General features: G+C 41.4%; 1 protein-coding gene across 1 annotated transcript in view; it reads right to left on the bottom strand.

The window, feature by feature from the left end:
- Positions 1–13,301, bottom strand: part of LOC103582412 (tetratricopeptide repeat protein 39C-like) — a 16,999-nt gene extending 3,698 nt beyond the window's left edge. The window contains exons 1-5 of the mRNA XM_008564014.1: positions 13,170–13,301; positions 12,083–12,176; positions 9,266–9,373; positions 4,906–5,015; positions 3,758–3,881 (exon numbers count right to left, since the gene is read on the bottom strand). Coding sequence (XP_008562236.1) covers positions 3,758–3,881; positions 4,906–5,015; positions 9,266–9,373; positions 12,083–12,176; positions 13,170–13,301 — 568 coding nt within the window. The remainder of the gene's footprint in view (positions 1–3,757; positions 3,882–4,905; positions 5,016–9,265; positions 9,374–12,082; positions 12,177–13,169) is intronic.
- Positions 13,302–15,353: the final 2,052 nt, after the last annotated feature.

Raw genomic sequence — 15,353 nt, forward strand, 5'->3', positions numbered from 1 at the left:
TAGATCTATGTGCTGATATTAGATGATCTCAAAAAACCTTGTTAAATGAAAAAAGCACAGGGCAGAAAAGTAGGTAGAGAATGTTCTTATGTGCGTAATTACATGTGTGTACACACACACACACACACACTCACACGTACCCAGATACACACTTATCTATATAAATTCGTAGAACATCTCCTGAAGGTCACTCTAAAAACCGTGACATGTGGTTGTCTTTTGGGAGGAGACTGAGTGCCCGGGGCGGAAAGGACCTTTATATTTTTCTCTAACACCCCTTTGAACGGTTTGAATGTTTCTGCAAGTTTGTGAATTACTTAAAAAATAAAAACACAGTGATCCTAAAAATAAAGTGTATGCCAAAAAAAAAAAAAAAAATTCCTGCCCTCAAGAAGCTTACCTTTTGTGAGGGAGATGGACAATACGAAAGACAAATAAGTAAAAGGTATTTGTTAAGTAAGTACAAGGGCTAAGGGAAAAAATTGAGCCAGCAAATGTGTGTGCAGCTCAGCCTCACTAAAGAGGAAACACTGGGTAGAGACCTGAAGGAAATGAGAGAAGGAGGCACGTGGATGTTTAGGGAAAGAACGCTTGCAGTCAGAGAGGAGAGCAGGTGCAAAGGCACTGAGGCCAGTGTACGCCAGGTACGCTCAACAGCAGGAAGGAGAGTGGCTGGAACCTGGGGAGCCAGGGTGGTGAGGACACAGTGCCAGAGGTCACAGACGGCAGGCACTGCCAGCTACTGAATGGACGGGACTTTTACTCTGAATGAGATGAGAGACTCTTGGGGTTCTGAGAAGATGAATGACACACACGATCTATTTAATAGGATCACTCTGCCTGCTGTGCTGAGAGTACAAAGAAGCATGTTATATACGCAGAGGAAGAATGCATTGGAGAAGGCGAGTGAGGGAGTTGGGCTATGAATGAAACCACGAGACAATGATGTGGCAATTTAACCAGCTCAGCTGATAAAGGGAGACAAGCTGAACACACAAAACTATGAGGGCATGATGTAAAGTTTAATAAATGCTTACGATCCATATTGCCCACCACCAGTTTTTTCTGGAATGTAACTATTTCTGTACAAAGATCTGCACCATACTCTATATAGTTGGACCAATTTGGATCATTCTACCTTCACACTGGGAATGATATAATCTAATTAATAAATCTCAGAATGGGGTTAACTTGTAACAAAGATATTAAAAAATGATCTCATGTTCACGCCAGAAACTGCTTCCCTCTCCATGAACACATATTTTTTTTGTTTGTTTATTTCGATACCTGGAAGGGGTTCAGAGAATATCTAATTGTGAAAGCTGTTCTTGTGCTTGCCAATTATTACCTATCTCATATTTGCATTTATGTTTTAATTATTTCTAAAATACATAATGATCCTGCACTTGTACATTAAAAAAATACTTAAGATCCTTCATTGTTCCTTTGAGTCAGACATTGGTAGATATTCTATACTTGCTTCAACAACAAGGGATAGGTTTTAAATTATGCATGTACTTTTTAAATAAACACAGCAGAATTTAATGCATCCAAGAAAATCTTGTTTTCTTTCAAGTTGTCCCCTGGGAGGGTTACACACCTACTCCAATTACAGAGTCACTGAGCAAAACTTCTCATGGAGTTTCATTCCTTTCTCTGGAATCAACTTTGGCAAAGTTTTAAACTTTAAGAGCAGATTTTTTTTTCCTTTTTGTCTTTTTTCATGACTGGTAACAGGATTGCAACCCTCGGTGTTGTGCCCGCACCGTGCTCAGCCAGTGAGTGGACCGGTCTCTATATGGGATCCGAACCCTAGGCGGGAGCGCCGCTGCGCTCCCAAGCGCTGCACTCAACCGAGTGCGCCACTGGGCCAGCCCGAGATTTTTTTTTTTTAAAAGAAATAGGCAAAAAGTATCTGGCATCTGCAGGAAAGTCTGATGATAAAAATATGTGACTCAATTGAGGATAATGCCACATCTGGTCAAAAACAAGTGTGACCATAGAAAAATCTGACAAATTTTCTACAGTAGCTTACAAATTATTTCTGGAATAAGTCCAAAATGTTAATACTAAATCTCTTTTGGAGAGAACTTGCATAGAAGTGAATAGTAATATGTTTCCAAAAACAATTACTTTCTATGGAAACATCTTTTTGGATGTACGTGTCTTTATTTCAACACAGCAATTTCATCTTATATTGTACTTCTAGTTGCATAGTTTAAATATCTTCACATTCTCAGGGAGATGAAGCTGTGTGTGGAACAGCTTAAAGCTCTACTTCCCAACATGTCCTCAGACCAGCAGCATGAACATTGGCTCCTACAGGAGCCAGGAAACTCACTTAACTGTTTTGTGTTTGTTTCCTTGTGATAAAATGGGTATGACAATACTGTTTGCCTTTCCTCCTTCTCCAGGTTGCATTGTGGAGCAAATCACGTGCTAGACTACAAAGTGTTATTCCAACGTCTACCATTAAACCTTTAGAAGAAACATTAGGTTATTTCTTTTTTTTTTTTTTGTCTTTTTGTCTTTTTCCGTGTCCGGCAACGGATCGCAACCCTCAGTGTTGCCCCCGCACCGGACCGGGGACCGGCAACGGGATCGCAACCCTCGGCGCCGCTCCCACGCCTCGCTCAGCCAGTGAGCGGGAACTGGTCTATATGTGGGATCCGAACCCTCGGGCGGGAGCGCCGCCGCGCTTCCCAAGCGGCGCACCATCCAGTGCGCCACCAGGCTGGCCCTAGGTTATTTCTTTAATAACCAACAAAGCCCTATTTTATATGAAGATTTATTCTCCCTGTGAACTTTTCCTACAACTATAATAAAAATGACTTTATCAAGGTTATATTATCATAGCCTATGGCTCTACAGTTTTTCTAATACATGAATTAAAAATGTTGGCTTCTAATTATACTCCTGGGTATTTACCCAAGAGAAGTGAGCTTGTATGTCTATACAAAAGACTTGTAAACTTACGTTGTACACTTAGGTTTGTAGCAGCTTTAGTCATGACAGCTACAACAAACCCAATGTCCATCAACAGGAGGATGAATAACTGAATTGTGGTATAGGTAGAGCCATACGATAGAACTTGACTCAGCAAGCAAGAGAAGCAAACTACTGATACAAGATACAATGTGGATAAATCTCACAGACACTGTGCTGAACAAACGAAGCCATGCACAAAAAAGCACATACTGCACGATTCCACTTATGTGTTATCCAAGGAAAGGCAAAAGTAATCTATGGACATAGAAATCAGAACAATGCTTGCCTTGGGGTGGAGACTGACTGGGAAGGGGCACAAGGGAAATATGAGGAGTGATCTCTATACTGATGTTGCCGGCGGATGCCAGGGTGCATATACTTGTCAAAACTCATTGAACTGTACTTTTCATTATCTGTTGTTTTTTGCATGTGACTCTCACCTAAATGAAACAAAGTGCTTTCGCTGGGAAAAAAATGTATGCTTCCAGCAACCCCCATGGCTACACAACTAATGATATTAGTTAATAATATTAACTACTAATTAATAATTACCCCAAGAGCATCACCGTGTACCCCTAACAAGCAAGCATGTCCATGTGTACCAGTGCCTCCTACTCCCTAAGCAACAGGATTTTCCACATCACTCACCCTTTATCCAAGAAGGACAGACTGCACTCTCTGAATCAGATAATACTAACGAGAAACTGAAGACAGCAGCACTGACAAAACAAGCCAACGTGTACATTTTTGATTTTGTTTTTTTCCTTACCTTGACTCATCCTCTGCAGGTTGGGGAAGGAACAGTTGGGGAGGGCTTTCCATAAGTATAACACTTCAATGGACGCGAGCACACAGAGCGCTTTGGTTGGGGTTTGTTTCCGAAATCTCTCTGCCTGCAAGGAGTTAGGACGATTAGGTTCCATTTTTCAAAACCAAATTCAAATATAAAAATAAACCTCGGAGACAATTAGAAGTGCACAGTGCATAGTCAACGTGAACAGCCCTCTCCTTCAAAGCTAAAAATGAAAATCTGTCTATATTTAAAACATTTTTCCTTTCCAGTTTTTAAAATATTGCTAGCTATGCCTTTCTTTCATCATTCAATTCAACCTACTATCAACATCCAGAGTATATTCTCAACACTTGGGGACACAAATAGGTTCATGTGAGTTTAAATCAATGGAATTTATAAAGCCTGGTGACAATAACTCAATGGATTTATATGGAGGTTATAAGACTAGACGCCTTTTAGTTATGGTTCTATTGACTTAAGTTTCTACTTAGTTCCAGTGCTCTCGGTTGCATTCCACATTAAGCTTAATATATACACAAACAAACTCATTAAATGCTCACTCAATAAAAATTTATGAAACTAAAATCACGGAAAATTCAAGATACAACAAGATGTCACGTAACTCAAGGTCATTCAGCAAAGTTTTATTCTCAAAAGTGCAGAATAATTTGGCATACTGTCCCTATAGTCCTGGGCCTTTCTATAGTCCTGCCAAATTTGATGCACACTTTTGCTTTTTATTACTCAAAATGTGACAGGTTCACTATCCTGAGCAGACAGTCTGCATCTCTCATTATGCTCTGCCAATCTGCATTCTTCTAAAACTACCTAAATCTTTAGACAGATACTTTCCCTCTGCAGTTATGCTCATTATCCTCTGCAGGGTTTGTAATGTCTCTACTCTTTAGAAAAAAATCTACTTTCATTATTTGCAACAAACAAGTACTTTCTATTCAGAGCAGAAGTATGAGCATGAAGTGAATTCTCTCCACAGTGGTGAATTGTATTTTATATGGCAAGTAAGTTGCTAGCTTTGAATATGAGTTCCGAAAACTTGTCCAAGGTAGTCTTGGTTACAAATGCCCACCATAAATAAAACACCAGATCAACAGGCTCCAACATACCTTTTTCACTGAGAACTGTTCAATCTGATTGTTTTTCCTTTTGAAGAGTTTCTGAACTTCTTTAAAGACAATCTGTGCCTCATCCACGTCACCAGTGGCTCCCTGACAAACTGTAAGAAACCGTAAGTGTATTTCTTAAGTACTAGAGAGAAAATGCCACTAGGTGGATAATACTGAAAAATGTTACCCAGGAAAAAATGTGAGCAAATATGTTTAAAGACTTTTACACAGAGGACGGTACCACCCTGCTGATCATCACTTCACTGATTCCACTACTTCCCAGGTGCTTGTGTTCCCAGAGCATTGGGGGGACATGGGGACAACCATCATCTTTGTCCTCTTGTTGGGGAGATAGTTTTGCACATTACAAAACCTCCAGCTATTGTCACAGCGTACAACCTAGGTGGGGTCCACATTCTCAGAAAGTAGAATAAAAAGGAATCTAGGAAGAATGTGGGGAGCCCCAAGGAGATGATGTCTTCATGGTGGAAGGAGGATATTGCCATCCTGGAAAGAAAGTCATGAATCAGTCCTGCACATGTTCATTGGCCACTTACCACCTACAAGCCACCAGCAAGAAGGTGAAGAAGAAATGCACAAGCTTACACCCTGGAGAAATGTGAATTTCAGCAGGGGAGATCTCACACATACGGTCCCATAGCTACAATGTGTACAGTGATAGGAGAGGTTAAGGTAGGAGAACCCAAGCACTTTTAGAAAAGCTCAGAAAGAGAAGGGATCATTTCTCTTTGGAGTGATCAGAAGCTTTGGGGAGCTAGGAGAAGTCGAGCTGAGCCCGAAGGATGGTAGGATTTCGATACTCTGTATAGCACCTTCATCTCACCCTGCGTCCCATGCAATGACTTAGTCACAGTCCTTTTGCGGCTTCATCTTCGTTCTCCTCCAGACTTTGCACCCAGCTTCAGCCCCACCTCCTGAATGAAACTTTGCCACTCCTCTTGGTCATCTTCCTCACAACTCCTATGGCCTTGAATCCTTTTATATTCATTATTTGTTAGATACTGTCTTAGCACATGTTTTCACTCTCCAGCTGGAAAGCACTAAAATTATTTGCTAGGTCCCCCTTCCTTACTTGAGTGCTAGGTGGTCCAATACCCGCATTTGTGGTTTTGTTCAAGCAGAGCACAGGGCACGGCTTGTCAGAGGATAGGCAACTGCCAGCAGGGCCATAGTGGCAGAAGCAGCAAGTCTTGGAGGAAGCTGAGATGCTGCAGTGATGGGAAAGGCAGAAGATTCCTGCCAGGAGTAAGAAGAGGGATTGGGCAGAATATTCAAAGGAAAAGACAACCCCATTCCCAGGTACACGAACATCCCCGCTCCAAATGTAGAGGTCTGCACCAGTGCAAAATGACCTCCCCTCCATTGCAGCTAGAACACTTCCAAAGCAGAGGGGAGCTCAGTGACTGTCTTGGGTGACCAACCCCACCATTTTATGGATCAGGGGTGCAGAGGGAAAGTGAAGTGTTGCCTAAGGCTGCACAGCAAACCAGTGAAAAGGAATAATTTCTCCCGACCATTGAGAATATTCTTATAGAGTCACATAATTACAGAGAAGAGAGAGAGAGAGTAATAAACAGTAATGGTATCAGTATCTGAACCACCCCTAAAGGTCTACAACATCAATAGCTCAGACTGTGAAGAATAAACACCGCCTATGTCTCTTGTGGTAAAATTATAGACAGCTGTTTTAAAAGATGTAGATGTTTAAAAGTATGAGAGTCTTCAGTTTATCCTAAGATATGAGGCCTAGACAGAACTTAGGATGCCTGGCTCTTCCATTAAGACTAAGTTTACGCTATTCCATAAGTCATATTCTGATCTTTTTGGTAACTTGTAATTTTAACATAACTTCAAATTTGCAGAAAAGCTTTCAAGAATAGTACAAGTATATGATCTAGCAATTGCACTTCTTGTATACACCCAAAGGAACTGAAAACAAGGATTTGAATAGATATTTGTACACTAATATTCATAGTAAGCATTATACACAGTAGCCAAAAGGTGGAAATAATCCAAATGTCCGGTGAAGGATGAATGAATAAACAAAACCTGATACATACAAACAATGGAATATTATTCAGCCATAAAAAGGAAGAGAGTCTGACACATGCTACAACATGCATCGACCTTGAAGACATTATGCTAAATGAAATAAGTCAGTCACAAAAAGAAAAATATATTCCACTTATATGAGGTATGTAGAATATTCAAATTCATGGACACAGAAAGGAGAACAGTGGTAACCAGGGGCTGGCGGGAGGGGAAATGAGGCATCCAGTGAGTATAGAGTTTGAGCTGGGGACAATGGAAAAGTTCTGGAGGTGGATGGTGATTCACAACAATGCAAATGTACTTAATGCCTGAACTGTATGTACACTTATAAATGGTTAAAATGTTAAATTTTATGTTAGATATATTTTACCACAATGAAAAATACAATATTACAAGGAACTCAGACCCCAGGGGCAGTGTCCCCCTCCATGCCCATCCTCTCCAGCTCTGACTATTAATGTGTCCCCGTCCTTCACGGCCAGCCTGTACGGCAGCTCCTGCAAGAAAGACGCTGTCCCTGATGGCTTGACAGGGTGCGCTCTCCCTTTCTGTGCGCTCTTCATAGCGAGGCTCTTCACGTCCACCTTATCCTCTCCACAAAATCCCTTGCAGAGATGGATATTAGCTTTCATGTTTATCATCTAAAACTAGCATAGTCGAGGGATTTCCAAATATTTGGGGAATAAGTGGCCCTCTGTATAGGTATATGTGTACAAAATAATGTGTACAAATATATGTGTACATTTATTTCTAATGTCCACAGAGATTAAAAAAGAAACAGCCACCTGCCATCGACTGTGTGACCCAATTATACCTAAAGACTGTTGGGGGTTGTGCAGGCCTCTCTTTTCTGGGCTACGCAGTCTGGGTTCACTCACTCTTCAACGTGCTGGGCACATTGAGGCCACTCAATAAATAGCTGCTACTTCCTCTGAGATGCCTGCAAATTCTATAAAATATCCCTTTAAGTGTAAGACACAGTATACTATGTGCAGGCCTCTCTTTTCTGGGCTACGCAGTCTGGGTTCACTCACTCTTCAACATGCTGGGCACATTGAGGCCACTCAATAAATAGCTGCTACTTTCCTCTGAGATGCCTGCAAATTCTATAAAATATCCCTTTAAGTGTAAGACACAGTATACTAACCAGTGTATTGAAAATAAGCTTATTTAAATGCCAGACACAGAGCCATAAGAAAATGGATGCCCTAGGGGGGCTGCAGTAAGGGGTATGGTTACCAGGGGGTATGCATTGATTGCTAATGGATAGATGCAATTTTATAGGAATTTTAAGATACCCAGAATAGACATATTGGCCATTTTTGGTCAGTTCCATCTTATTTTAAATAGATTTGTTAGGGGATGGAATAAAAAGGGAAGATGTTTTGTTAAATCCAAACATTCAGAAGAATAAGGAAATATTTAAAATAATGTTTGGATTAGTCTTGAATTTTAAGTAAAAGAGTCACCTATGTGGCTCCAGAAGAAGAATTTGTCATTTCATAAACCAGAAAGGGTTTTTGTAAAGTTGCTCAAAGGCAAAAACTGTACATCCACTTGGGTTTCTTTAATTCCACACCTCTACAGTCCTAAACCACATGGCACTGTACATATTGCCAGGACAGACACCCTTCTGTCCACCAGGTGGTGACACATCTTCAACTATCTCTTCATACAAGGGCAAAGAAACCAAGAAACACTCATTTGAAACAGAAACTATGGGTGCTTCTGCTGTGATGACATGCAGAGTTGAAATACCTCACATTCTGTAATATCACACTGCAAATACAACAGGGTTAAAAGGTAAAGCACGGTTGGAGTGCGCTACTCAAAACCTATGTGCCTTGACCAGGGCACCAATCAAACAAAAATATTAACACAATGAAAGACATGTTAAATTCTTAAAATTTCTTTAAATTCATAATAAATAGAAAATATAGCAAATAAAGGAAGGGGATAAGGGCAAGTTGGGATTGTTTATGGCGAAACGTACAAAAACTGGGAGAACCTCACAATAAACATTTCCAAGATGGAGCATAAACCCAGAGGTGGACCACGAGGCGAGGAGCACTGGGTATAGTACTGAATTTCTCCACGTCCAGCTGGGTTCATGAACACAGTACTCACTGTGCTATCTACTTGGTTGCACAAAACACTAACAATTTGGAAAAAATTGTGGAAGTACACAACTTCTGCTTCCTCCAGCCATCATTCTCCCATCTGCCACCTGCATGTGAGTGAACTCACGACAGAGAAAGGCACACTGTGGAAACCACGGTCTACTCACCTGCAGTCAAGTAGGCATAATAGCACTGGGACCACCTGGACTCGTTTTTTAGCCTCTCAAAGGAATCATATGCATCCCTGAAATTGAGCTCTATCATGCTGCACCAACCTATGAAAAAAATATTTTTAGCATATGACCCTAAAGTAGTCAGGTCTATATCCTGCTACGAATTCTATATCCTGCTACGAATCTCTGATACAGCTTTCCCTGTGAATGTTCTACAAAACACTTAAAAACCGTAACAAGAAAAGCTAAGAAATTATTTTTTTCCCTTAAATACTTTCAGTGTAAAGTTTGAGTAGGACAAGGCACTTTGGATTTCACAGCTGATGAAGCAGCATAGAAGAGAAAGACATAAAGACTTCTAGGAAGACACTCCAATTTGTCTCATACAGGTGGGAGATTAACCCAAGCACAGTACTCCTGCAAGAGCAGGCACAGACATAGAAAAAGAAATAGCAGAAGCAACACCATTAGGTTATATACATAGTGACTACCTCAAAAAGTCTTAAGCACTCATCTGATGACGGTTAATGATCACTACTAACTGCCAAACCTTTGGGAGAAGTAGAGAGCAAGCAGTCAGACATGAAGCACCTGCCCACCCTCCCTCTGCACACTGGTAATGGAGCTGAGAAAGATTCCTATCTTTTCTGGATCAAAACACTGTTAGACTGGCATCCTGGTAATGAACAACAGCAGCTAAAATGATGGAAATACTGTTCCTGTGATTAATCACAGTTCCTCCCATCAACTGAGTTCCTGGTGTGTGCCAAGCACTGTGTTAGGCACTTGATGTAATCCTCTCTAATCCTTGCCACAACCTTGCAAAGGTGGCTGATAGTGTCCTCATTTCACTAAGGAGAAAATCTCAGGCATCAAAAGGTTTTGTGGCTTGATCAAGGCCACAGAGCTAATAAGAGGGATGGATTGTGGATCAAAGTCCAATGCTCTTGCCTTTACGTAATATTGCCTCTACTAAGTAATTATGGGATCTTGAACCTACCATTTAAACTAGGGGAGATGGGGAGGAAATTCTTACTTCAGAAAATTCAGTGCCAAATTCAATGGCATATGATACAATGTTGACATATTTTAGAACGAAAATTTGGGTTAATTGTTTTCATCCTATAATAGATAGCAGGATAAGATTTAAATTAAACACAAAATGCAGGTGTAAGGCAGTGTTGACCCGGAGTAAGAAGCCTGAGCTAACCTTCCTAAGGCCTGGATTAGGTGATTTCTAAGCTTCCTTCATAGATAGCAGGATAAGATTTAAATTAAACACAAAATGCAGGTGTAAGGCAGTGTTGACCCTGAGTAAGAAGCCTGAGCTAACCTTCCTAAGGCCTGGATTAGGTGATTTCTAAGCTTCCTTCAGCTCTAACATTCTATACTGCCATAGACCTGGAAATAATGCACCAAAAAAGGCCACCAAAGCTAGGCTTTTAAATTCAAGTTCTTTGAAACAGATTTCACTCTATATTATGGCTACTAAGCAGAGCTACAGCAGAGTTTAGATTACATAAAAATACATTTCCCACTGCATTATACTTCACCCCCCCTTCCTAAACCACAACAGGCACCTAAAATGGAATAGTGTTTATTGGGTAGCTCCCAGTCTTTTAGTTTGCACTTTTCTTTAAAAGGATCCAGGAAGACAATCATGTCCACAGCAGGAGAAGCAAGTGGCAGGCGTCCTGGGTCCTGAACTGACAGGTGTCCACTGTTTCCTGAGCACTCTCGATTCCTCTTCCCTGTCCTTCTGCAGAGAGCTCTTTGAGTCCCAGTTTTGCTTTTGATTTCCATCAACACCTCATCATCTCTCCTTTCTCTAATTTCTTCATTCCTTTTCTGTTGCTAGATGATGTGACCTGGTAGTATTAACTAAGTGCAACTCTAAAAAGTATAAACCCCTTATCAAAAGAAAAAAAAATTTTTTTTTTGTTTAAGCCCAAAGTTCTGTTTACTCTTCTCAACATAATGGAAACACTGTTACATAAAAGGATTTTTGAAATTACTAATTAACAGGATCAGAGTTTTAGTGCAGTCAGCAAAAGACACATAGCAACAACTTTTTTGCAGGGGGTGGGGTGGTGATCTTAGGCAAATAAATACTTCCAAGTCTGCTTATAAATGTATCTCTAGTAAGGGAGGAGAAGGAAGCAGCTACGGTGGGTGGACAGCCTTCTGTGTGCCAGGCACCCTGCCTGAGGCTTCATCCATGTTGTTTCATCTAAACCTCACAGCTGCTATGAACAGAGGCCCTGTAACTCCAATGGCAGCCAGGTGGGACAGCCTTCTGTGTGCCAGGCACCCTGCCTGAGGCTTCATCCATGTTATTTCATCTAAACCTCACAGCTGCTATGAACAGAGGCCCTGTAACTCCAATGGCAGCCAGGTGGCCTAGAAGGCTTGGCAACCTGCCCAACGTCTCAGGCTAGATGGTGGAGGATCTGGGATTGGAGTGCATGTGCCCGACTCTCCTATGCCATGTTTTCCTTCTCAAGTAAACATTGGTGAGAAAGAACAAAGAGCTTTTAATTCTAATGTGCAGTCCAATAGGGTACATGCAAATGGTGATTTAGTCAATTCATTTAACATCACCTATTATCCTAAAGTCAAAATGTTATAAAGTAATGAGAACCAGAGATAAGTATCACCACATGTGCTATGATAACAACTGAAGTCCTTACTCCCACGTAAGGCAGCAAGCATTTTGCAAAGACACAAACCAAATGGCATTAATCAAAAATTGCAAAGAAAGGCATTAATACTACTTCATAAGAAGAAGCTGGATAGACATTTCATATTTACCAATTTCATACAGGCAGACATGCTGAATTTCTCTCTGATCTATTGCAAGTTCCAAAGCAGTATGGAAAGAAGTCAAGGCACTGTTGATTTGACACTGTGGAAAAAATGAAAATAGAGTTAGCCTAAGATCTGTCATTAACATTACAGTCATCATAATTCAAGTGTCTCTTTCCTTAGTAATTCTTTTAAACAGATTAAGCAGTATAGAAAAGAGTTGATTTAAGAGTTGCTAAGAAAGCACTCCAATGTACCCCATACAGTTGTGAGATTAACCTAAGCCTAGAGAATTTTTCCTTCTGCTTAGGCAGTGCAGTGGATTGAACTGTGTCCCCTGAAGGCCATTATTAAGAAGCTTTATCCCCACTGTGACTGTTGAGGGTGGGAAATCCTATTATGGTATTGAAAAGTGGGTCTTTGAAGAAGTGGTTACATTGTGAGGACCATGCCCTACAAATGGATTAATAATGGTGGTCATGGCATGGTTCTGAGGGCCATGACCTTCTGAGGAGTGAGTGAGTCTCTCTCTGCTCTGCCATTCTCACCATGTGACACCCTGCATTGCTGCAGTCACCTCAGCAGATACGTTTCCTGGACTGTGGACTTCCCAGCCTCTGAAACTGTAAGCAATAAATATTGTTTCTTTATAAGTTACTCAGTTTCAGGTATTTCTGTTATAAGCTACAGAAACGGACTAATACAGGCAGTAAGGGCTCAGCTTACACCCACCTTCTCCTACGGCACTCGCACATAGCTGTACAGCAGAACGTGCTGTAGTATAATTGTCTGCTAATGCAGCTCCTTGTTAGCAGACACGTTAGAAAAGGGCAGAGGCTATATTTCATCCTCCTGTGTGTACCCAACCCTGGCCCAGAAAGACTCTCAATCTGCAGTGAGTGAACGCGTGAAGCCTTCCCCATCAAGCCCATGTGGGCTGTGGGCTTTCCCTCGTCCTTCGTCCTGGGCTTCCCTGGACCCCTCCTTCTGCAGCTCTGCAATCAGTCCCTTCCAAGTGCTGCAAACTGCCTCTTCTCTCCACAGTCACCAGGCAGGGGACAGGTAAGGTCTCTGAGGACCAGGCCCTCCCCACATTCCTGGGCTCCTGTACACGCACACACACGGTCACTGCAGGACGTCCCTGGGACACAAAGGCACTGAGGAGTCGGCAGGTGATCTTCAGGACAGCCTGTGACTCAGGAACTCCGTAAGTCAAATGACTCATTGACCAAAGCCATGGCAGGATTAATATTTGTTCATGCCCCAAAGAAACACTCTACTCTGCTGTCAGTAAGGGTCAAGCTACAGCATTCAATGCATTATCGACATCCATAAATTCTGACCAGGTAGCCACAGAAGATACACTTCACTGCAACACTAACTCCAGCTCTCAAGCAGCTCATCATCTAGTTGGAGGGAACTTCATAGGAATGTGAATCAGGTCTGTAACTCTGAAGTCAGACATTTACACTGATTGTAAGTACCCAGCCAAAATACAAAATACCAACTAGGTAAAAAATCAATCGATCTTTTATGGAGAGAGTGAGAGAGAGAGAGAGAGAGAGAGAGTGTGTGTGTGTGTGTGTGTGTGTGTGTGTGTGTGTGTGTGTGTGTGTGTGTAGACATCCGGACACTCAGTCCACCCACCTTTTCCCTTTCTGGAACAACAGTTCTTTTCCTGCATCGCACAGGCACTGGACTTGGCATATTTACACAGAAACCACCATGCTAGGGTTCTGCCTCACACGTATCTCCCTGTTCTATTTGCTAAGTTAATGACATTCAGCTCTCACACACAAGATATTTCTGGATGAGCCAACACCAAGCTATTCCAGCTGCGGGTTCAGTGCATGACAGTGCAATGCCACATTGCCCTTCAGAGGACAGAAAATTACTCAGTAAACATTTATGGGGCAGCCACTACGTGCCAGGGATAGTGCAAGGCTCTGGAAATACAAACATGAGTCAGACAAGGCTTTGAATGCAAATAAAGGAAAAAGAAACCAAGGAGTATATTTAAATTAACTTCAATTCTCTTAACTCTTTTGAAGCCTCTCTGAGATAAGCATGAATTAACTCCGTGTTCAGATGAAGAAAGTGAAACAAAGAGGTTAAGGAACTTGGTCAAGGTCAACAAGCTAGCAAATGACTTGTATTCAAAACTCTGATTGCCTGCAAAGTATGCTTTCTTCAGGGAGAGTAGGCAGATGTGATTAAATTAAGGGAGATGATCTTGGATTATCTGGGTGGGCCCTAAATGCAATCACATGGATCTTTAGATCTGATACATACAGAAGAGAAAGAGGCACTGTGACCACGGAGGCAAAGACTGGGGTGATGCTGCCACAATAAGTCAGGGGATGTCAGCAGCCCCCAGAGGCTGGAGAGGCAAGGAATGGATTCTCCCTTCAGCCTTGGGAGGGACTTGAAAGTACTGGGACCTAATGACATTATCCCAAGAGCAGCATAACTACAGACTCAATTCTAGTTTTATGCTGATCATTCATTGGGAAATGACAATGAACAGCCATTCAAGTAGCGGAAATACATTTTCCCCTATTTTTCTCCAAAATGATGACCTGTGGGAAAGAGTATGATTACAAATTAAAATATTCACGGTTTAATTTTTAAAGAAATACACATACTCTGGCCTGAAGAAAATAGAAAATGGGCTAGAATGAAAAAGCCATTAAGCCAAGTGTTAGTGGCATCTAGGCTTTTGTCTGGTGAATGACAGACTAACGCTGTGTGTCACAAAAACCACTTGAAGCATCTGTTTCCTCACTGGTAAAATGGGAAAAAAATGTTGGCTTGCTTTATCTGCTTCCCATGAAGAACAAAAAGCACAAGTCTTTGCCAAAGTAAATGAAGCATATTTATCCACAAATTGAAATCAGCATCACCTGTAGCCACTGTGTTGTTTCTACAGAGACGGAGCATGTTTTTCCAGTTATTCAAACATTCCCTCTTGACAGGTGTATTCCTAGGCATTTTCTAAGACTTGTGGCAACTGTAAAAGGGATTTGTTGCTCTATTTTATTTGTTGGCTTGCTTTATCTGCTTCCCATGAAGAACAAAAAGCACAAGCCTTTGCCAAAGTAAATGAAGCATATTTATCCACAAATTGAAATCAGCATCACCTGTAGCCACTGTGTTGTTTCTACAGAGACCGAGCATGTTTTTCCAGTTATTCAAACATTCCCTCTTGACAGGTGCATTCCTAGGCATTTTCTAAGACTTGTGGCAACTGTAAAAGGGATTTGTTGCTCTATTTTAT

Source organism: Galeopterus variegatus, unplaced genomic scaffold, assembly GCF_000696425.1.
Source record: "Galeopterus variegatus unplaced genomic scaffold, G_variegatus-3.0.2 Scaffold16145, whole genome shotgun sequence".
Taxonomy (NCBI): domain Eukaryota; kingdom Metazoa; phylum Chordata; class Mammalia; order Dermoptera; family Cynocephalidae; genus Galeopterus; species Galeopterus variegatus.